Genomic DNA, 24,467 nt, shown 5'->3' with positions numbered 1-24,467 from the left:
AAATGGATTAAAGAACTAAATGTAAGACCAGACACTATAAAACTCTTAGAGGAAAACATAAGAAGACCACTATGACATAAATTACAGCAAGATGTTTTTTGACCCACCTCCTAGAGTAATGGAAATAAAACCAAAAATAAACAAATGGGACCTAATGAAACTTAAAAGCTTTTGCACAGCAAAGGAAACTAAGCAAGACGAAAAGACAACCCTCAGAATGGGAGAAAATATTTGCAAAGAAATCAATGGACAAAGGATTAATATCCAAAATATATAAACAGCTCATGCAACTTAATATCAAGAAAACAAAAACCCAATCAAAAAAGTGGCAGAAGACCTAAATAGACATTTATCCAAAGAAGACATACAGCTGGCCAAGAAGCACATTAGAAGCTGCTCAACATTACTAATTATTAGAGAAATGCATATCAAAACTACAGTGAGGTATCACCTCACACCAGTTAGAATGGGCATCATCAGAAAATCTACAAATAATAAATGCTGGAGAGGGTGTGTAGATAAAAGGAACCCTCTTGCACTGTTGGTGGGAATGTAAATTGATACAACCACTATGGAGAACAGTATGAAGGTTCCTTAAAAAAGTAGAAATAGAATTACCATATGACCCAGCAATCCCACTACTGGGATTTTTCTGGGATATACCCAGAAAAAAACAAAATTCAATAAGTCACATGCACCCCAATGTTCATTGCAGCACTCTTTACAAGAGCCAGGTTATGGAAGCAACCTTAATGTCCATTGACTGAAGAATGGATGAAGAAGATGTGTTATGTGTATACAGTGGAATATTACAATCATAAAAAGAAAAGAAATTGGGTCATTTGTAGAAGGGATGTGGATGGACCTAGATACTGTCATACTGAGTGAAATAAGTCAGAAAGAGAAAAACAAACATCGTATATAACACATATATGTGGAATCTAGAAGAATGGTACAGATGAATGAGTTTGCAAGGCAGAAATAGAGACACAGATGTAGAGAACAAGCGAATGGACACCACTAGCAGAAAGTGGGGGAGGGGGGCATTGGAATGGATTGGGATTGACATATATACACTAATAGGTATAAAATAGATAACTAATAAGAACCTGCTGTATAGCACAGGGAACTCTACTTCACTTTGCTGTACAGTAGAAACTAACACAACATTGTAAAATAACTAGACACCAATAAAAAATTTTTTTAATAAAAATATTTACTTAATTTATTTGACTGCGCCAGGTCTTTGTTGTGGCACGTGGGGTCTTTGTTGCAGTGTGCAGATATTTAGCTGTGACATGCAGGATCTTTTAGTTGTACTGTGTGGGATCTTTAGCTGCAACATGCAGGCTCTTAGTTGCAGCATGTGGGCTCTAGTTCCCTGCCCAGGTATCAAACCCGGGCCCCCTGCATTGGGAGCATGGAGTCTTAACTGCTGGACCACCAGGGAAGTCACTTGTTTGCATTTTAAAAGGTCGCTTTGAAGCAGCAAAAAAAAAAAAAAAAAAAAAAAAACAGGTCAGAAGCTATTGTAGTAGACTAAGAAAGAGATGGAACTCAAATCAGACCTGGTCCCTATCCTCAAAGAGCTCATAGGCAGACAAACATACTTTTCAGCCAGACTACAGTAACAAGTATACAAGTATATCTATACAGTATTCAAGCATACTTACATAGTAACAAGTACTGACATCAAGGCCCAAGACGGAAGCTGTTTGGAGAAGGAAGGATTTATTTTAACTGAGCATGAGGAGAAATCATAAAAAGTTTAAGAAAGCCATATCTCTTCTCTCTCATCCAACAGCCACTTTTAAAGATGGGGAAATTGAGGCACAGTAAAGAGCTGCTACTTATTCGTGGTCACAGATTATGTTTACATTAGAACCAGAGGTAGGAACTCTGCTCTGCCTTCCCTGCTCCATTCTAATGAAACAACATAAGTCCATAAAGCCAGTTTAGGCACAAAACATCATCAGGATGGTGAGGAAATTAGTATTTGTGGTCTTTGGCATTTCCAGCATAGTGCTGAATATGTGTAATGAAGAGGAAAAAGAACTAAGACTTCAAACTCAGACCCTCTGCAGGCAAATTCCCTAGATCTTTTTCTACTCCAGGTAGAATTTAGACTCTCAGAGTGGGAGGGGATCTTAGAAACTAAATAGTCCTTTAACATTGTTTTGAAGATACTAGCCAATGCAGTTAGATACAAAAAAGAAATTAGAAGCACAAAAACTGGAAAAGAGGAGATAAAATTGCTAAGTGTATGTGATAAGATTGCAAACCTGGAAAATACTGCCCCTTTTATTAACCTCAGTCATCCTCACCTCCTGGCTGTTCCTTGAACAGCCAAGTACATTTACTTCTCCTTCTACCGGGAAGACTATTACCCTGATATCCTCAAGACTAACTCTCCTACTCCATTCAAGTCTCTGTTTTCCCAGAATCTCTATTACTTTCTATTCTCTTACTATGCTTTATTTGGTTCCATGGCATTTATACCTCCTGACATCTAGTATTTTTATTAATTGGTTTATTTTCTTTCTCTCCCATAGAATGTAAACTCTTTGAGATCAGGAGCTTTCTGTTGTGTTCATTGCTATATCCTAGTGCCCGGAACACTCCCTACACTCCCTGCATATTCCCAGTGCCTAGAACACTATATGACACGTAGTAGGTACTCAGTGGTTATTTGTGGAATAAGTAAGCAAATGAAAACTCAAAAAAATAAAATGAGAAATTATTATAAGAACTAATAGAATTAGTGAGGTGTCTGGGTACATATTTAAACCATTGAAAATCAGAGCCTTTATATGTATAAAGAACTACCAGTTAGAAGATTTAATGGAAGATATCATGTTTACAACAACTAAAAATATAAACTGCCTTGCCATCAAAAAGAATGTTCAGGGTCTATATGAAGAAAAAAAAAAAGCTTTTAAAACTTTCTGCTGTACCCAAAAGAAAATGGAATAAATGAAAGTCAAAGCATATTCTTGGATTGGAAGCCTCAAAGTGATAAGAGTCTTGACAGGACTGGGGGAGCAAGGAAAATTAAAGAAGCTGATTACAAAGATTATATAGAAAAATATGAAAGAAAATACAGGAAAATATGGAGAAAGAAGCATAATGAGGTAATACTAGCCCTCCAAATATTAATATATATTATAAACTTAACATAATTAAAACTGTGTAGTACTGACACATGAATAGACAAATGATTAGAAGAGAATAGAAAGTCCAACAATCAACCCAAATACATACAAAAAAGTTATATGGTAAAGATGGCTTTTCAAGTCAGTGGGGAAAAGATGCACAATTTGATAAATGATATGGGACAATAAAGTTTAACCCTTACCTCACACCCTACATCCATGTAAATTAAAAGTGAAATGAAATCTTTAAATATAAGAAGTGAAACAATAGAAATAATAGAAGAACCAATGAAAGAATTCAACCCACAAAAGACTGACAAATCTGTTTAAAAAGTTAGCATTAAACATTTCCACATGGAAAAAAAAGTACTAGCAGATGTAAAGTCAAAAGACAAATGACAAACTGAGCAAAAATATTTTTATACTACACACAAAGGCTAATTTCTCTAGTATATAGTTTCTATAAATCAATAAGGAATAAAGCCCTGAAATCCAATTTTTAAAATGGACAACGGAAATGAATGGACAATTCATAGAAAAGAAAATGCTAATAGTTCCTAAATATGTGAAAAATAATAACCATATAATAAAAGATAATTATACTAAAAGAAATTCAGACTAAAACTAGTCTTAGATATCATTTTCACCACCAAATTGGAAAGTATCCAAGAGTTTGATCACATCCATGTTTGCAAGGTAATCATGAAACTGATGCTGTTATACATTGCTAGGATTGTAAACTGGTCCTTCTAAGGAGGGCAGTTCATCAATGTTGATCAGAATCACAAATGCACATAGGACCCAGAAATTCTACTTCTAGGAATTTATCCTACGTATAATTGTATATGTGTGAAATGGTGTTTATAACAGAGTCAGTCACTAAGACTTTGTAACAGGAGGTTGGAAACAAATGTCTGTCAGTGGGGAACTGGCTAGTTTATACACGACTGTTTAAAAAAATGAGGTAACTGGGCTTCTCTGGTGGTGCAGTGGTTGAGAGTCCGCCTGGTGATGCAGGGGACACGGGTTCGTGCCCCGGTCCGGGAAGATCCCACATGCCACGCGAAGCGGCTGGGCCTGTGAGCCATGGCCACTGAGCCTGCGCATCCGGAGCCTGTGCTCCGCAACGGGAGAAGCCATAACAGTGAGAGGCCCGCGTACGGAAAAAAAAAAAAAAAAGAAAGAAAAAAAATGAGGTAACCATGTACTGAGAAAGAATTATCTCTAAGATATGTTGAGAGGAAAAAATGTTGATCCAAAAATTGTGTTTGTATTTTTTATTTTTTATTGTGTTTTTATCCCATGCGGCTTGCAGGATCTTAGTTCCCCAAGCAGGGACTGAACCCAGGCCCTCAGCAGTGAAAAGCGCAGAGTTCTAACCCCTGGCCCACCAGGGAATTCCCCAAATGATGTGTTTTTTGTGTGTGTTGGGGCAAAGGGGGTAGGGGGAGGAATATTTACTTGTTGGTGTGTAAATGATCTCTGGAAGTTTGTATGAGAAACTGGTAATGTGAGATGCCTCTGGGGAGTGTGCCTGGGTGCCTGGAGGACAGGGATAGAAGGGAGATTGTTCATTGTAAATTCTTTCATATCTTATTGACTTTTGAACCATGTAAATCAATCAATATAATTCACTTTACGGTTATTTACAGTAAAATCACATTAGGTGCCAGGTGTCAGGATGGGGCAGTGGAAGCTGCTCCAGACTGGTTTTCGGAGGAGCCAGCTTCTAATTCTTATTCTTTCACTAACTTGCTGGCTGACCTTAAGCAGGAAACCTCCCCACTCCGAGCTGATCTGGGAAATGTCAGAGAAACTGGTTTCTAATAGCTCCCACATCCAGAGATATAAACTGCAGTTTTTCCTTACCCATGTCTTAAGTCATCTCTCTACCACCTCCCTTCCTCTGCAGCTCATCAAAAGCTCAGAGGAAAAGACAGACAATTGAAGAAAATAAAATTGCAAAGATGACTTTTATAGGGCTCCTGTTGATTCACTGAATATTCCACCTCCAAAGCTGAAAATGATGAGTTTAATATCACACAGAGCTCTGCATCTTGTATCTCTCAGAAGGCAGCTTACGCCACCCAGAGAACTGGGAGCTCAGCAAGACATGATTTTTCACTCCAAGTCTGAGGCAAATGAAATGACAGTCATGAGGCCCACATTCTAGAAGCAACATGGTTTTCATTTGGTCTTAACCTCATTTGAAAGTGTCCCAAGGAGGGAGAATTCTTCTAAGCCTGGATTTTTCTTCTTTCCCGGGACTACATGCTAGAAAGCAGATGGAAAGGTGGCCAGGTCTTGCCTTGGCTGTTTCTAGTGTTACCCATGAACGGTGATACATTAACTGTGTCAAGGGTCAGGAGACCTGGGTTTCAGTCCCAGTTATTCCCATGTGACTCTCAGAAAGGACAGATATATAGGAAGAGAAAGTCAGATTTGAGGGACATTGAAGTTCTAAGGGCCTGAAAATCCCCCCATTCCTGGCAGTCTATTGCAGTGTCTGGAATGATCCCTCTGGGTGGTTTATTCATTCATTCTGCATCTGGCTACTGAGCATCCTTCACGGACAGGCACTGGGTGCTTTCCAGACAATCCCCCTACCTTCGGGGAGCTCATAAATGAGAAGGTTAACAAATAACATTACATCAAGCTAGGGAGTGCCTTAAATACATGTGAGCAGAGAGCAGAGAAAGACTAGTCACAATTACATTTGTAGACAACAAGGTTATTTTTTCCCATACACTATGTATTATTGGGGAGTAGGTGTGGCATCATGAAATGAGGTTAAATAAAAGAATTAACTAAGATGTCCTATGTAAAGCTCCCAGAATGGTGTCTGGCATGCATTAACTATGCAGTAAATGATAGTAATGATTATCGCTGAGTTGGATTCCCACTCTAACTCTCTGAGGTTGGAATTAAAATACCCATTTTTCAAATAAAAATTTCGAAGCGGGTACATGATTTACACCAGATTCCCTCAGCTAGAAATGGCCCGCTTGGGGCAAAACCATTAGCAGGCCCAATTTAAATACAATTATGTCACCTGAAGGTGTTTCTCATTAATCAGAGAAACAAATTCTGCTAATGCCTTTAGTCATGAATGTATTAACTGTTCTGGGTAGGTAGCATCACTTCAGAAGACCTCTAAAGAGGGCTGCTAATGGTAGTGCTCTGAGACCCTGAAGGCGGATGGTGTTAAAAGTAAGGAGAGGGACTTCCCTGGTGGCGCAGTGGTTAAGAATCCACCTGCCAGTGCAGGGGACGCAGGTTCAAGCTCTGGTCCGGGAAGATCCCACATGCCGCAGAGCAACTAAGCCCGTGCTCCACAAATACTGAGTCTGAGCTCAAGAGCCGCGAGCCACAACTACTGAACCCACGTGCCACAACTATCGAAACCCTCACGCCTAGAGCCCATGCTCCGCAACAAGAGAAGCCACGGCAATGAGAAGTCCACGCACCGCAACCAAGAGTAACGCCCGCTCACCACAACTAGAGAAAGCCCACACGCAGCAACGAAGACCCAACACAGCCAAAAATTTAAAAATAAATAAATAAATGTATTAAAAAAATTAAGTAAGGAGAAATTGATCCTTGCTGCTCTCAACCCCTCCAATCACATTGCAGATAGTTGCTACATCTGAAGAGACATAGGGCTAGCTCACGAGGAAATGTGTGTGTGTGTGTGTGTGTGTGTGTGTTTAAGGCAAAGTCTGTGGCCCCGATGTCTCATTTGTTATCCTTTCTCTCAACAGAAAACAAGCCTGGAGTTTTATATTGACATCCACGCCCACTCCACCATGATGAATGGCTTCATGTATGGCAACGTCTTTGAAGATGAGGAGCGGTTCCAGAGGCAGGCCGTCTTCCCCAAGCTCCTCTGCCAGAACGCTGAGGACTTCTCCTACGTGAGTGGAGATTTCTCTGTCAGGCAGCCCCAGCTTCCCTCCCCAAACTGCCCCCTCCCTCCCATCGCCTCCCTGTCTTTCCCCTCACTCAGTTCAGTTTGATTTAACATTCACAGAACACCTACTCTGCGCTGGGTCTTGCGTGGGTGATAAAGATAGAGGTAAACGAGCTCTGCCTGTACCTGCAAGCAGCTCATCCCCCATCAGGGAGGGAGACTCTCTGAAAAGACAGCGCTTGGTTTGTCTGAGGAGCTGGCATTTGTTTCGTTGATCTGATTCCAGCGTTAACAAGAGAAGAAACTCACTGAGCATCTCCCAGTGCCAGACCCTGGCCCAGTCTCTGCTTTCACAGACCTTTGGCCTTCATTCTGTTAGAAGGAGCCTAACATGTCTGCTGACGGGGGTCACATGTCCACCATCCTCTTCCTCCATAGCCATTTCTGGGCCCTAATTTCTTTGTCAGTCATTTGTGGGTGATAATTTTTTGCCTTGCCTGCCTCATAACTTCCTGGGAGGACAAATGCAGTAATAGATATGAAAGCACTTTGCAGGCAGTAAAATTCTCAACAGACTCCAGAGACTGTGCTTACTACCCCCTTACATGCCAGGAAGGACTGGAGAGGCTGTGGACTGGCAGTTAGAATAATTTGTGGCAAAAAGTAATATTGAGAAATGGCAGGGGAGATAAGGAGGGCAATCAACCTGTGGTGGAAGCAAACTTAGGAAAGTGTTTTTGCACATTTTTCTTTGTTTTGGTACGAAATCTCTGAGGCCTGTTATTTCCATGGGGCCAGAGGGGGAGAGGCCCACAAAGGGCATGGCAATTTTTGAAGCTGATGAGCTGAAAATGTGCCTGCTCGTTGCTTCAGGCCTAGACATTAGTGGAGAGAGGATGAATTTCTCCATGAGGTAAGATGTACTTTGAAGCCCAGAATCTTGGAATGCCCCACCAGGAAAGGAACTGGGAGATTATTTAGCCCAATCCAACACTTTATACCAAAGAGACACTTAAAGCCCAGAGAAGTTGGGTATCTAGGACAAGGTCCCTCAGCATTTGAAACAGGTAGAATGAGATGGCTTCTCATTAGTAGCTCAGGGATAAAAACAGCCATGCTTATTTCTGTGGGAATCTCTGGAGGATGGCCAATACTTGTCTTTTTGAAGCCACTCCAATTTCAGAGCAGAGTGTGGTCTTCTGGAGGAGACCCTGGGAGACTGTGAGTCTCCAGGAGGCTGGGCCACAGACTTCAGAGACCCTCACAGGGGTGAGGTTTCCAGGGTCTACAAAAAGGGTGTAGTCTAGGAGCTTTATTTCTGGCCTTGCCTGATGGAGTTCCTGCATTGCAGCCTCCTTAAGAGCTTAGGGCTTGGGTCAAGGTCATCTATCCTAGTCCAGCCTCTGCCTCCCCTCTTCTCTGATCCTCAGTACCCAACTCTAGAATGAGAGTTGGATTTCACTACATGAGCTTCAACTTCAACAGTCCTTTCTGATCTGAGACTCTAATTTTCTGATCCTTTCCTTTACGTCAAAATGCATACACACATACACACACACAGCTCTCTTCCTTTCAGTGTCTCTATATCTGTCTTGTTTTGCTGTTTTCTTTCTCCCTCTTCCTGCCCACCCCCTTTTCCTTCTTCTCTTATATTCTGCTGAACAGGACATGCCTTCTCTTATTAAAACCAGGCTCTTCATTTACTGCGATTTCCATGGGTTAGCATAGAAAGCCCTTCTAACCACAAGTGAACTGACCCTTACAGCTCTGTAAAAGAGATGTGATTTTTACCACCGCTTTACAGATGAGTAAACTGAGGCTCAGACCAATAAGGCTAGTTGCCTAACATCTCACACACTTTTGGAGAGAGGACTTGAAATGCGGACTTGCTGGCTCTTTCCTCTCTATCCACTGTGATGGGGGTAGTAGACACCCAAGTAAAGAAGAGCCGTGATCCCTGTGCTCTGGTGATGCTGAGCACGAGTTCAGCTGTCCCTAACGGAGGGCGAGCTTTGTAAAGGAGGGTTGGGGTGTCTGGAGTCACTTAGTCCTGGTCCATGTCTGTGTCACTTACTATGAACTTCCATTACCTCACCTTAGAGGGGAAACATTATGACACCCCTGTCGAGGGGGTGAAGCCTAAATGAGATACTATATGGGAAACAATATCATAAGGTTGAAAGCAGTGCCCAAATTTCAGTCTTGATTATCGTAATATCATTCTTATTCTCTGTCTACTTTTCCTTGCTCCATCTGTCCCCATTCAAATTTCCACAGATCTTTGTTAAATGGCAGTTACTATGCCCTAAGAACTGTGCTGGGTGCTTTCATTTAATTGTTTGTCTATTTAATCCATCCTTATAATAATCTTGCAAAGTGGGAGTCACATCCCACTTTTCAGATGAGGAAGCTGAGATCCAGAGGTGCTCGCTCAAGGTCCCATAGCCAGCAGGTGTCCAGCCCTGATTCTCTCCTCCCTTCTTTGTCTTTCACAGTCCAGCACGTCCTTTAACCGAGATGCCGTGAAAGCAGGAACTGGCCGTCGCTTCCTCGGTGGGCTGCTGGACCACACTTCGTATTGCTACACCCTCGAGGTTTCCTTCTACAGCTACATCATCGGTGGCACCACGGCCGCTGTGCCCTACACAGAGGAAGCCTGTATCCTTTGCAGGTCCACCCAACCAGCCAGCTTGCATCCAGCTGAAAGTACCCAAGTCTGCCAGGATTTACCAGGCAGGTCAGGAATTTGGTCTCCAACTCAGGTGAGGGTTGAGACTCTGGGGTGAGGATGGACATGACTGGTTCTGCTGGTGTCATCTCTGGATTGTCCTGTTTGCTCTCTGCCCTCCTAAATGACACCCCCCTCCATCTGCCTCAAGTCTTCCTCAGGCGCTTGGACCCATGGCCTTCCCATACCTGTGCTGCTCCCCTCTCTCTCTCCCCTCTGTCTCCTCACAAAGCAGTGAGTCTTCCATCATCTAAAGTATGTAAGTACACAGGCCAGATGCTCATCCCAGGGCTGCTAAGGAAGACTTTGACAGTCTTGGCCCCTCCTTCTCACCCTGAACATGTCTCTCTCTCTCTCTCTCTCTTTTTTTAAAATTTTTTATTGGCGTAGAGTTGATTTACAATGATGTGTCAATCTCTGCTGTACAGCAAAGTGACTCAGTTATACACATACACACATTCTTTTTTTTATATTCTTTTCCATTATGGTTTATCCCAGGAGATCGGATATAGTTCCCTGTGCTCTACAGTAGGACATTGTTGTTTATCCATTCGAAATGTAATAGTTCGCATCTGTTAACCCCAAACTCCCTGTCCATCCCTCTCCTTCCCACCCTCCCTCTTGGCAACCATACGTCTGGTCTATAGACCAGACGTCCATCTCTCTGTGCTCCTGTTCCCGCCCTTTGTTTTCCCTCTTTGCACTACTTTCCCTTCGCTTGTCTGTACCCGCCTGGTCCCCTCTACTTTTATTTATTTATTTATTTATTTATTTATTTATTTATTTATTTTTGGCTGTATTGGGCCTTCGTTGCTGTGCGTGGGCTTCCTCTAGTTGCGGCGAGCGGGGACTACTCTTCACAACGGTGAGCAGGCTTCTCATTGTAGTGGCTTCTTTTTGTTGTGGAGCATGGGCTCTAGGTGGGCGGGTTTCCATAGTTGTGGCACGCAGGCTCAGTAGTTGTGGCTCACAGACTCTGGAGCACAGGTTCAGTAGTTGCAGCGCACGGGCTTGGTTGCTCCGTGGCATGTGGGATCTTCCCAGACCAGGGCTCGAACCCGTGTGCCCTGCATTGGCAGGCAGATTCTTAACCACTGTGCCACCAGGGAAGTCCCCATCCCCCTCTCCTTCTGTCTGTCCCCCCAACTCCTGCCTTGTACTTTTCTCTCCTTACTTCATGTGATGTGTTCCTCCCTCCCCTCCATCTTTTCTCCTTTCTCCACCATCCTTTCCTCTCTCTCTCCCCTTAGCCTCCCTCCATCTTCCCCGCCTTCCTGCTCATCCTCTGTGCATCTTTCTTTCTGCCTTTGCATTTCCTTTGCCAACTCGCTTTTCCTCTTGGCTTCCTCATAAAATGTCCCCCCAAACCCCCAAGCCTGTCATGATGAAATTAGAGGTCACTTTCTAGCTTGCTTGATTTTTTAGGAATTATTTAGTAATTCTAGTTTCCTGAGTATTGATTTTCATTTCAAGGTCAGTACATAAGGGTTGTGACAGATTGTGACAGTTTCTACTTTTCTTTACTTTTGGTTTTTGGATTGACCCATTTCTCCTTTCTGAACACTTAGTTTTCTCAGAGAGAGAATTATAGTTGATGGAAAAGAAAGGGAAAGGATAATATTAACTCTCTATATACAAACTCTCTCTCCCCAGAAGTGGAAGTGCTCCTTTCAGCCTTGATTCAGCCCTTGGGGAGTGTTTGTGGAGTTCTTACCACACTCTGTGCAGGAAAATTTCTTTTCTGGTTGAGACATGACTTAGCACTAGTCCACACAGTTGGTTGCACCCTCGTGGCTCTGGGGGGTCCAGTAACCTAGCTGGGAACATGGGGGCAGGGTGATGGCCTCAGAGAGAGGGGCGAGCAATAGGCAGATGAGGTGTTAGACCAGTGTTCCAGATCCAGTACCTCACTGGAGAGACTGTGGTAAGAACTGAGGGAGAGTTCCCCCTGCCCAGTCACCAAGACTGGGGCAGTCACCTTGAAGTCTGCTTTAATAACTACCTGGCTCACTAGCCAATGGAGTAGGCTCTGCTCTGCAGCAGAGGACCCTTGGTCTGCAAAGTCCTGGCCATCTCTATGTGCCACACTGCCCCCCCGTACACACACACACACACACACACACACACGCACATGCACATGCACACACACACATACACAAACACACACACGATGGTGTGCGGCCCATTGCTTCCCCAGGATCCGCTAACTCCTGTGCTCCATGCATACGCACATTCCGTGCTGCCCCTGCCTAGCTCGCCCCTGATGTGGTGGCAAAGGAGATAGAGGGAGTTGTCTGAAAGAAGAGTTTGAGCATGTGCACCAAAGGTATCCCACATGTGAGCCTTATCTCAATGAGATAAGGGTCCCACCAGGTGTGGCCTGCACTTAGTTTGTGGCTGATTTCTGATGTCCAGTTTGATGGGTTCTCCTACCCTATCTCAGCACCTCCAACATGCTTTTGTGTTAGAAGCAAATGTTTCTCTCAGTGGAAGGCCCCTCCCTTGCCCCAGGCCCAGGGTTTCCTCTCCTCAACACCCAATCCTCATTCATCAAAAGTAAGTACACCATTAACACATGCCAGGAATCCTACTAGGCACTGGGGTAAAATATTGACCAAGAAGGCATGGTCCCTGACTCACAGAGCTTTTGGTCTACTTGGGGAGCCGGAAAAGGAAAGAGGCAGTTATAATCTGTGGGGTAGGTTCTGTGGTGGAGGAATTCCAGAGAGCCTTGGGAAATGTTCATTTAAATATATATATTGAGTGTCTGCCATAAGCCAGGTAAAGTTCTAGGCACAGGGGATGTGTAGCAGGGAACATACTGAAGACAAAAATGTCTGCATACGGGGGTAGGAGGAGACTCAAACACAGTTTCGGGAGGTCAGGGAAGGCTTCAGTGGAAGAGACATCTAAGCTGAGTTTTTAAGACTGAGAAGAAATTAGGCAGATTGCTTGGGGTGGGTCGTTGTAGGGAGGGCATTGCAGACAGAAAGGGGAGGAAGGAAGGTGGACTGTCGGAGCTGCAAGGGGTCAGGTATGGCTGAAGGACTTCAGATGCAGGAGATGGGACCAAAATGGCAGCCCGTTAGGAATTTAAATGTTAAGGACTGTGAAGGCAATGGAGAGCAGTAGAAGGGCTTTAAAGAGCAGTGGGAAGCCCCTCTGGCTGCAGTGGGAAGGTTAGATTGGAGGGGCCAAGGCTGTAGACAGAGACACACTAGGAGGCCGTTATGACAATCCATGTGGGAAATGACTCAAGCCTAGACTTGGGTGGTGCTGTGGACTATTTAGAATGTGGCACTGAGAAGACTTGGGAAGTGATTGGATGGGGATGTCGGTGGGGACCAGAAGCCAGTGTTTGGAAGGGGTTAAGGGTGATGGGTAGCGAGGCTGTGCAGGAGCTGAACAGGCCGCCGTGCTGTTGGGTCACCCCATCTCGTCTGTCATCTAGGGGACAAGAAGAGGAATCTGGAGTTTCTCCAGGGACGTGCAGGCCAGTTCAATACACATGAATGTGATTTAACCTGGTTCTTGTTTGAAATGCATTAAAAAAAAAAAAAAAAAAACCAGAGGGAGACTTCAGGCAGACAGATTGTGATCTTGGTTGGCTGCTGGCTCTGTGTCCCAATCAGAAAAAGAAATTACATGGTCTGATAGGAATGGCACTATGGTCTGGGAGGAAGTGTCCTCTAGACTTGGAGTCAGGAGACCTGGATCTGACGACAGCCCCGACATCACCCCACCCTTCAGCAATCCTCCAGCCTCCCTGAGGTAAGCTTCATCACCCTCACAAAGGCACCAAGAACCTTCCTGCTTTCTTAACCCCTGCTGTGGGAATAATATTCATGAAAAGAGAGCCGACTTTCAATTGAGACAAATCTGGATTCGGACCCGGGCTCAGCCATTTACAGGATGTGCCACCACAGGCAAAGTATATAGCCTCACTGTGCGTCAGTGTCCTTGTCTGTAAGAGGTAATACTTACAGACACAGTTACACTGTGTATTACACTGTGTATTACTACAGTAATACTGTAGCAATGCTCACAGTATTACTACTTACAGTAGTAATACTCAACCTCACTGAGTTGCAAGGAGGTTAAATGAAATAATATATATGAGTGTGCACCGTAAGCTTTAAATATTAAGCGACTATTGGTTAAAACATTGAAAAGCTTTACATGACTATGAATGAGGACCCGCATTTATGTTAAAGAAGGTAGTCAGGTCTGTTAGAGCAAAAGACCAGGGGCTGTGTTGGTAGGGTCCGTGGGGCAAAAGGCCTTGGTGGGATCACCGTAATGGAGGACCTGGACCTCAGAACGCCATGTGGTTCACACAGCGAGTGGGTATGTGCAGTTCCCATGATGAGGGGTTTTAAGTCTGTCATCCAGAGTATGCCCTTCCCAGCATCAGGGTCCATGAAGGCCAAATTAGCTCTCCAGAGGATGCTGGGAAGGAAGATGCTGAGAGGAAGACCAGAGAAGGGCTAGGGGAGGTGGGGAATCCTGAGGGATATTTCACCAAGGCCCACAGTAGTGTCCACCTCCTCACCTTCCTTCCAGAACATATGTATCTGTCAGTTTAATTTTTCTCCCTGGAAAAGCACCAGCTAAACATTACCAGGGTCTTGCTCTCTGGCTCTCCTCCCCACTACATCAGGGTAATATAGCCATGGACACTGATGCTTCCCTAGCTGTGTGACCTTGGGCTGGTTATCTCACCACTCTGAGCCTGTTCCCCCATTTGTAAAATAAAAATAATAATACTCACTTTGCAGGCTTATCAGGGTAGTGAAAAGATGCAATATATCTCCAATCCCCTTGCACTGCCTGGCACCTGATAGGAACGCAACAAATGTTCCTCTATCACCACTTTTCTCATCCCCATGCAGACTGCATGACTTTCCTTCCACTGGTTGAATCTTCAACCCGATGATCTGTCTCTGAATCCAGCAACCGGGGGTTTGAATCCAGCAACCGGGGGTTTGAATCCTGATTCCGTCACCATTACTGGGTAGCCTCAAGCAGGCCCTGTCCCTTCTCTTACGCTCAGCGTCTGATACTTCCTACCTGTCAGAGCTGCAGACTGAAACTATGTGTGGACTTGTCTGTATTCTGGCTCCTTCCAGCTCTGATATTCTAAGATTTTTCTGGTTCTAAAATTTAAAATTTTATAATTCCCTGTTTAGATAAATTTATGATATCAAGAATCCACAGCTGTGTTATGTACGAGTCTTAAGACTGAGTGACCCCATGAGCATGAGTTTCAGTCCAATAGGGAAAATCAGCACAGAACTGTCCTGGACAACAGATCAAGCCAAGCCGATAGCTATTTTCATTCTTTTAGTTAAAGGGTTCTTAATCGAGGGCTTTATGGATGGGCTTCAAGAAGAGCCTACGAACTGTCTAAAATTTATGCAAAACTGTGAGTAAAGATGCGGAGTTCATTTTCTGAGAGGAAGACTTCTAACTTTCAACAGAATCTAAATGAGACCATCCTCAGAGGCTGCTGCCCTGGCTGGTGGTCTCTGTTCAGGTTGTAGCAAGAATACAGCTCTGGTCCGAGGCGTGGGTGTGAGTTCTGCTTTGTGTCATTCTAGCTGAGGACTCTAACTCAGTTATTTAACCTCAGTTTCTTCATCAGGGAAGTGCAGATAATGATTATTTACTTCACAGTGTTGTTTGGAGGGTTACGTGAGAGAAAGCGGATAAATGACTGGGCATATACTCAGTGCCGTTAAATATTAGTTCCCTTGCCTTTCCTTCCTGTGGTTTGTTGTTTCTGTTGTTGTGAAATGATAAATTCCTGAGAATCTTGGACCATTCTTCAGCAAACCTTATTTACATTTTACTGACCTGCCAAGTAATAAATATGCTCTGTTCAAACAATTTTTAAAAAAAGAGAGAGAGAGAAAGGCTAAACTGGAATCATAAAATAACCCAGAGTTTCTCTGGCTTTTGTTTATGGTCTGGTAACAAGCCAAAAGGAAATAGCTCTTTGACATAATGGATGAGAAAAACATTGGAAACAGAGACCTTGGGTCCTAAGCAGCCTGTTTTCCACACACACTTAGAGCTGTGGACACCTTGAAATCAGAAAATGCTGTCTCTAGGAGAAGGGAATGGCTGCTGTAGCCAAGACAAAAGGCAGAGCTTCAGAACTCAGTTAGTTATCTTGGTCTCAATACAGAGACCACTATGTGCCTTGTACTGAGTCCTCTGAAACACACAGCAGACATTGAAGATACCATTTATTTACTCATCCATCCCACAAAACTCACTAGACACTAGAAATAGGCAGATGAATAAGGCATGGTTCCTGCCTTCAAGAAGGAGACCGTTTTGAGAGGAGGGGAAAAGGTAGAGACAGCGGCACAGAGGGATAAATGATCAGGCAGAGGGAAGCTCTGCTGTTTGGAGATGCACATGGGAGCCATCTAACCCTGCAGGAGTGGTGAAGAAGGAGAGGGAAGAAGGACTTCCTGGAAGAGGAGTAACTAGGGCTCAGGCCTCCAGGGTGGATGGGATGCAGGCAGCAGAAGCAGGGTAGAGGGAGACATACAGGAGAAAGCCCAGATGCCAGAGAGAGGATGTGCATCCAAAGTATTGGAAGGAAGTTGGAGTTGGGCCAGAAACAGCAGGTGATAAATAAATATAGGCAGAACCAGACCATGAATAGAAGGAGACAGATTTGTGAGCTCTGTAACAGGTACATTAAACAAGAAACACTCACAGCGTACAATTATAAAATATTTTTAATCTCCCATCGACCCTGCACATAGATGCGTATAGACTCTACATCTAGATCTAGAGATATAAAAGCTCTTACAGACCCCATGACTTTCTAATCACTCGGGAAATTAAAAGTTTTCTAATTAATTCTGGTCACCAAACAGTCTCAGTTCAGTAATGACTGTGTCTCGTCCAATCAAAGCCATTGAACGTCTTCAAAGTAAAGCCTTCCACATCCTCTAGCCCAGGCCTGGCGCAGTCAGGCTGCTCGAGGTGACTCCTGTTTCCCCGACTTGATTTCCAGCCCTTTCCCCCATCTGGCTAACCCTAGATGTTTACCCCTCCAAGGTGGAGCAGCATGATGGACAGGAGGAAAGTGTAGGAAAGGTCTTGGGTAACTGGTGCTCCCTGAGAGGGCCTGGCAGTCCCTTATGGGCCTCCTCAGACACACCTGCCCCGGGGCTGGAGAGTGCTGACATGGGCAAGTGCATGTGCTCAGGCCAGTTGTTCATGAGTCCTCTCTCAGTCCACGGTGATCTGGGGTTCACCTCCGTTAGAACACTGCACCCTCCAGTGGCCCTCTTATCTGAAGGAGAGCTAAAGTTTGCAAATCTGGTTTTCTGGTTTCCTTTTGCAAGTCCTGCCTGGTAGTTTCCTACCTCACTTTGCAGTGTGGTGTCTACAGACTTGGGATCTCAGCAAAACCAAGACTAAGACAGTTCCATCTTAATAACATGTTCTATTATCTAACTGGTAGAATTGACTATTTTGGGTGATTGCTTGGGTGTGGAGGTAAAGGAAGAAGTCAAGGAAGATGCCCAGTTTCTCAACTTGAACAACATGGCGGACGTTGGCGCCAATCACTTAAACACAACTATTGGAGAAAGGGGTTGGAGAGGGGAATATTCTGAGCTCTGTTTGGGATGTGTTAAGTGTAGGGGGCTCATGTGACATACAAATGGAGAAGTTTGGTAGGCAGATGGTTCTATGGGCCAGAATTTCTGGGAAGAGACCTGGGCTTCAGACAGACTTTTCCACAAGCTACTGTAGCGTCATAAGGAAGGAAGGGATTTTCTTGGTGTGCACCATCAAGGTGGGCTTTCCCTTGAGTTGGTGAAAAGAATGCTGGGCTGGGAGTCAAGATCCCAGTTCCGGAACAGCCTTCTGCCCTCCCCCCCTCATAAAGCTGTGTGACCTTGGTTAAATCATTTTACTTCTCTGGCTAAAGCCTGGTACTAGGTAGACCCTCAGTGAATGTGAATGAATGAGGGAATGAATGAAGTGGAAGCAAGCTTCACCTGCATCTGTTAGTTGGCTCACTAATAGGACAGTGAGTATGAATATGTGTGTGTGCTGTGGTGGTTATCAGGAGGAGGGGAGTACTGCCTGGGTTTTCTTTCTTGGGAAGGAAGCTTCACTTTTTATACAGAAGAGTAGGAAGCAGTCAAGTCTGACCTGTTGGGTGGCACGGAAAGATACCCAGGTACTTCCCAGTTCCTATTTGTGATGGCCAAGGTCAAGCCTTTGTTAAGATTCATAAACAAAAAAATGCTTCAAAAAGAGGGCTTTGGGAACAGACGACTAAACGGGACTGAAGCCGGTTAGAATTGTTTTTCTCCTCCACGCAGACATGGACTAGAATTTGGTCTGTAAATACGAATGCTTACTGAATGACTGAATGACTGGCTGAATGAATGAATGATTAATAGTAGTAGTAGTAATGGTAAAAATAATAATGTTGAGATGTACTCCATGAGATGGGTCAGGCTCCCTGCATTACAGGATTGGCTTTGCCTCCAACTTGCCATGTAGGTTTGGGGAGTTCCTTCCTCTTTGGGTCCAAATTTTCCTATCTTTCAATAAGAAGATGAAATGATATGATCTCCAAGTTTATTTCCAAATCATTAGGCAGATAGATAGATAGATAGAGAGAGAGAGAGATGGATATAGAAAGAATCATTTGATTTTTGGCCTTTGAGATAAGTACCTTTTTTTTAACATCTTTATTGGAGTATAATTGCTTTACATTGTTGTGTTAGTTTCTGCTGTATAACGGAGTGAATCAGCTATATGTATATATATATATCCCCATATCCCCTCTCTCTTGTGTCTCCCTCTATCCCACCCCTCTAGGTGGTCACAAAGCACTGAGCTGATCTCCCTGTGCTATGTGGCTGCTTCCCACTAGCTATCTATTTTACATTTGGTAGTGTATATATGTCATTGCTACTCTCTCACTTTGTCCCACCTTACCCTTCCCCCTCCCCATGTCCTCAAGTCCATTCTCTATGTCTGTGTCTTTATTCCCATCCTGCCCCTAGGTCCTTCAGAAGGTTTTTTTTTTTTTTTTGATTCCATATATATGTGTTAGCATACGTTATTTGTTTTTCTCTTTCTGACTTACTTCACTCTGTATGACAGTCTCTAGGTCCATCCACCTCACTACAAATAATTCAATTTTGTTTCTTTTTATGGCTGAGTAATATTCCATTGTATATATGTGCCACATCTTCTTTATCCATTCATCTGTCAATGGACACTTAGGTTGCTTCCATGTCCTGGCTATTGTAAAGAGTGATGCAATGCACATTGTGATACATGTCTCTTTTTGAATTACGGTTTTCTCAGGGTATATGCCCAGTAGTGGGATTACTGGTCATATGGTAGTTCTGTTTTTAGTTTTTTAAGAAACGTCCATACTGTTCTCCATAGTGGCTGTATCAATTTACATTCCCACCAACAGTGCAAGAGGGATCCCTTTTCTCCACACCCTCTCCAGCATTATTTGTAGGTTTTTTTGATGATGGCCATTCTGACTGGTGTGAGGTGATACCTCATTGTAGTTCTGATTTGCATTTCTCTTAGTAATTAGTGATGTTGAGCATCCTTTCATGTGTTTGTTAGCAATCTGTATATCTTCTTTGGAGAAATGTCTTTTTAGGTCTTCTGCCAATTTTTAGATTGGGTTTGTTTTTTTGATATTGAGCTGCACGCGCTGCTTGTATATTTTGGAGATTAATCCTTTGTCAGTTGCTTCGTTTGCAAATATTTTCTCCCATTCTGAGGATTGTGTTTTCGTCTTATGTTTTCCTTTGCTGTGCAAAAGCTTTTAAGTTTCATTAGGTCCCATTTGTTTATTTTCGTTTTTATTTCCATTTCTCTAGGAGGTGGGTCAAAAAAGATCTTGCTTTGATTTACGTCATAAAGTGTTCTGCTTATTTTTCTCTAAGAGTTTTATAGTGTCTGGCCTTAACATTCAGGTCTTTAATTCATTTTGAGTTTATTTTTGTGTGTGGTGTGAGGGAGTGTTCTAGTTTCTTTCTTTTACATGTAGCTGTCCAGTTTTCCCAGCACCACTTATTGAAGAGGCTGTCTTTTCTCCATTGTATATTCTTGCCTCCTTTATCAAAGATAAGGTGACCACATGTTCATGGGTTTATGAGATAAGTAGCTTTTACATATTGGGAAACTCAAGCCCAGAAAAGTCAAATAACATGCCCCGGGCTGCTCTCTCAATTCTGCCTGGTAGGCTTTGTCTTACTTTCCTCCCTGCTCTACAGTTGGCCCAGTTTCCCTTCCTTTCCTGTAGGACAAAACCCCGCAGAGGTTGGGACCCACCAGCCAGCTCTTGCCCATCCTATAGCCCCACTCTCTGTAACCCCTGCCCCCAGCATTGACATGTTTGTAGTCTCTGATCACCCTGACGTCATGCCGCCCAGACCCTGTCTCTGTGGTGCCCCAGCTCAGCTGCCTTGCTCTTTGTGAGCCCTGCCTTGGCCCTCCCACTTCCCACCTCCAGATCAAAGTGCACCTTCTACCCAGGCCTGGAAAACCAAAACGTCATTACCTTCACGCAGCCTCCCTCATGCCCCCAAAATGAGGTTTCTAAGGGTTTTATCTGCTATTGTCAAGTTTATAGCCATAATTCGAAATGCTGTTAATATTACTGACAGCAGAGAGCTACAAATTACAAAGTTGTAAAGTTATTTTATGGTGATAACCGTCAGCCTTCACTAGCAGCGCTGCAAGGCTCCATGGAAACCAAGTTGCTGATAAAAATAGTTGATATTGTCTCAGGGTTATGGCTGTTAGCTGACAGTCAGAGAAATTCTGGCTGGTTCTTTAGAAATTTGAACCTGTTTGTTTATATTCAAGTTCACTTGCACACTTATATACACACTGACTTGTGTTTCTATTATCTCATTGTACAAATGTGGGGAGAGGCCCCAAAGTAGAAGGACTTTACCCCAAGTCTGTTCCAACCAGTTGCAGATTTGGGTCTCTGACCAGCCCAAAGGACACCAAGAGGGACTGTCTGCCACACTGTAGGTGTTTAATAAGTAATTGTGGAATGGATGAATGCCTGCAACACTTGAAGGGCTTGAGAACAAAGAATATTGGGAACAAAGGTATTGAAAAATTTCTGTCTTTACAGTAAACAAATAAAACCAAAGCAGCTTTGGAAGTACTGATTTGGGGGAACAAGGTCTCCTATGTGGTAAATTGGCTTAGGCATCTTAGTTGACACTATAAAGCTCCCTATTAGCCCACAAGGCAAATGTATCAACCCGCCCAGCCACCACACACTGTTCTCCTGCTGGAATTGATGCCGACTGGCTGCGTTAACAGAGGCCAATGCTGGGAGCAAGGCGGTGCCGGTCTTTCTTTGCCTTGTTGTGTCATCGACCCCTGGAGCCCTAGGTTCATTTCTGCCTACCCCCACCTATGCAGGCCATTGAAAAAATGGTGCATGGCCTCTGAAGACGTAGGATGGGAGGGGAAGATAAAACTAGATTTACCATGTGTCCAGGTTTGCCTGGGACTGAGAGGTTTCCTGGGACAGGGGACTTGTGGTGCTAAAACCAGGACAGTCCTGGGTAAAGCAGGATGGTTGGTCACCCTACCCAACACTGTGGCCTGTGAGGAACTGGCCAAGGAATCGGGGGTATTCTCCTTGGAAAGAAAACATCTGGACTCTTTGCTTTGGTCAATTTCTAAAAAGTCATCATGCAACAGAGGGCGTAGATCTGTTCTATGTGGCCCTAGAGGTCAGAACGAGAGCCAGTGGAGGCAGCTCCAGCTTGAGCCTCTACGTGGGGGAGAACGGAGACCACACTTGCTGAGCACTTATTATGCTCCAGGACCTGGCCTGACTTCTGGGGATGCAGCGATGGGTGGTAACAGCATCCGCCTGGAGAAGTTCCCGTGCGGTGGGCAGACGGGTGGGTGAGTGGCTGCAGCACAGTGTTGTGACAGAGGGGGCGCAGAGGGTGGTGAGAAGGAGCACCGACCTGGAAGGGGCTTGCAGGCAAGGCAGGGAGGGCAGCGTGTGCAGAGTCTGCAGCCCTGGGAGAGCTGCTTCCCTCCTTTGGGCAAGTCTGGGCCTTGGGGTGCAAGCTGGGGTGCGAGAGTCAGTGAGGCTGGAGAGGTCTGTGGGAGCCAGTCGGTGAAGGACTGATGATCTGCTGGCAAACCAGCGTTGCAGGGAGAGCATCATGGCAGTGGGGAGGCCAGGGGTGTGGTCAGGGGAGATAGGAGCGGGCAGCGGATAGATGGGTACCACCTCACCAAGTTACACTCCTCTGCTCTGCCTTCTTCCCGCTCCTTTCATCTTTAAAAGGATGTGCTCCCTGGACACTGGCTCTGAAATTAAGTCGAAGGTCCCCCTTTTCCTGATTTCCGGAGGGAACTAACAATTCCAGTTTCTCAGATCATCACATCTGACCAGAGGTTTGGGGCTATCTTATTGGCATTGTTGTGAGGTGGACAGTGTTCTGATGTGAGACTCTTGAGCCCTGGACTTTGTTCATCTGGTTTTGGCCACTGACTTGCTGTGTGCGTGATACTCAGCAAATCACTAGCCTTCCCTGGATCCCACTTTCCCATCTGTGAAATGGTGGGTTTGGGCAAAGGGCCTCCATCCTCCAGGCCTCATTCAAAAGGCCTATTGAACTTGGGTCTAACTCACGTTTATTGAAATCTATGTACTGGGCACAGTCATCCCTAGGATTTTGTTAACCCCCTGTGGGCACAGCCCAGTTACCACAGGTCCACCAACCCTCCCTTTCTTCCAGAAAGATCTGGAGCCAGCACCTCAAATCTCACTTCCCAAGCAGCAGGCTGCATGCCCGGTGGGACATGCTGTCTGTCTGGGGTTTCTTATCCATCAATATTTTCCACAAGATGATAAATGTCCTGCCAAGAAGAGGAGGCAGCTGCCAACCCTGTCCGAGGCGAGGGCCCTTAGCTGAAGCTGGGGCCGTGCCTGTCATGTTGATGTGTCTGGAGAGGCAGGAGGTGGGAGTTGTGACTGGGAGGATGAAAAATGGAACCTGGAGGGAGCAGGAGGTCAGGACCACTGCTCTCGGTCTAAGCACATTTTGCCATGAGTCACTGGAGACAAGAGAGAAGACAGAGGATGCTTGGATTTCCGTTCAAAGCAAAATATATTTATGATACTTACAGAGCTCCTACAGGATGCTGAGCCCTGAATGGGCCATCAGGAAGTGAACAGCCCTTATGGGTGTATAAAGTGCATTCAGAGCCATCATCTTGTTTGATGCCCCCAGCAGTCTAGAGAGATGAGTATTATTATCTATCTTCATAAACAAGGCGGGGGGGGGGCGGTGCATGTTGTCCCTGAGTGCCTATCCTTAGCCACAACCAGTTCCCGGCTCCAAAAGTGCAGAAACAGTCAAATAGAGGAAGCCTGCTCAGGTGACAGTTTGTAGATGGTGGAGCAGTCCCCTCCCAGAAGCTTGGATTTGTTTCTTCCTTTACCAAGTCCAAATCTCATTGCCCTACTAGAGGACAGTTTCTTTGAAGAAACCAGCCAGATGGTTGAGGAGCTAATTATAGCTGAGATATAACTAAGAGATGCCATTGTTTGATAAGAGGAGGAAAAGAGCTTGGCGTTTGGAGCCAGGCTGACCTGGGTACAGATCTTGGCTCTACTATTTACTAGTTGTGTGACCTTGGGCAAGAGACCTAAGCTATCTGAGCCTGACTTTGCCTATCTATAACAGTGATGATAATGCTACTCACCTCATAGGGTTGTTTCAAGTAGACAGAAACATAAAAACAAAATCTCAGATGCCTAATAAATTACCTGGAACATGGTAGGCACTCAATAAATAATAATGTTATTATTACTGTTTCTGGTCAAGTACTGAATTGGGTGAAATCTAAGTAATAAATATCTGGACCATCAGGAAACAGTGATATCAGTGCAGGCTGGAGGTTTCATGGAAATTTCCATGAAGTGTTCTTAAGATTCTAAAGAGGTTCCTAAGATTCTTAAATAGCAGCAATCCTTTTCAAAGTGTGTTTGGATTTCTCAGATATCCCAGTAGAGTCAGACTCCGTCATCTGGATTCATGTTCATAGTTTAGAACTTCTTATCAAGACAAAGTCATTAATGACCAGGCTCAGTCTATGGTCAGGATGTGGGACTGAGACCGAGACTCAGGGTGTGACAAGGCTAGATATTTGGTGCTCAGAGACAATATATGTAAGCACTCCTCAATCCTGGTGTTGAGGAAACAGTAACATGCTTAAGTTCTCCTTATGGAAGGTAAGAACTGGAAAGTGCCATGATTTTTTTTTTTTTTTTTTTTTTTTTTTTGCAGTACGCGGGCCTCTCACTGTTGTGGCCTCTCCCGTTGCGGAGCACAGGCTCCGGACGCGCAGGCTCAGCGGCCATGGCTCACGGGCCCAGCCGCTCTGCGGCATGTGGGATCTTCCTGGACCGGGGCACTAACCCGTGTCCCCTGCATCGGCAGGCGGACTCTCAACCACTGCGCCACCAGGGAAGCCCAGTGCCATGATTTTTATTTATTTTTTAATGTGATCAGAGACAAGTGACACTCCATCCCAGTGCCTAGGTGTCCCCCTCTCCCTGCTGCTGCCCGCCTTGTGAATGGTTGTGCAGATCAGATGGCAGAGT

The 24,467-nt window shown here is 44.6% G+C and overlaps 1 protein-coding gene across 1 annotated transcript in view; it reads left to right on the top strand.

The window, feature by feature from the left end:
• Positions 1–24,467, top strand: part of AGBL4 (AGBL carboxypeptidase 4) — a 1,272,021-nt gene that overhangs the window by 1,208,851 nt on the left and 38,703 nt on the right. The window contains exons 10-11 of the mRNA XM_060119160.1: positions 6,914–7,066; positions 9,558–9,720. Of these exons, the coding sequence (XP_059975143.1) occupies positions 6,914–7,066; positions 9,558–9,720 (316 nt within the window). The remainder of the gene's footprint in view (positions 1–6,913; positions 7,067–9,557; positions 9,721–24,467) is intronic.

Source organism: Mesoplodon densirostris, chromosome 2 (genome assembly GCF_025265405.1).
Source record: "Mesoplodon densirostris isolate mMesDen1 chromosome 2, mMesDen1 primary haplotype, whole genome shotgun sequence".
Lineage (NCBI taxonomy): Eukaryota > Metazoa > Chordata > Mammalia > Artiodactyla > Ziphiidae > Mesoplodon > Mesoplodon densirostris.
This window is presented reverse-complemented; position numbering and strand designations above follow the sequence as displayed.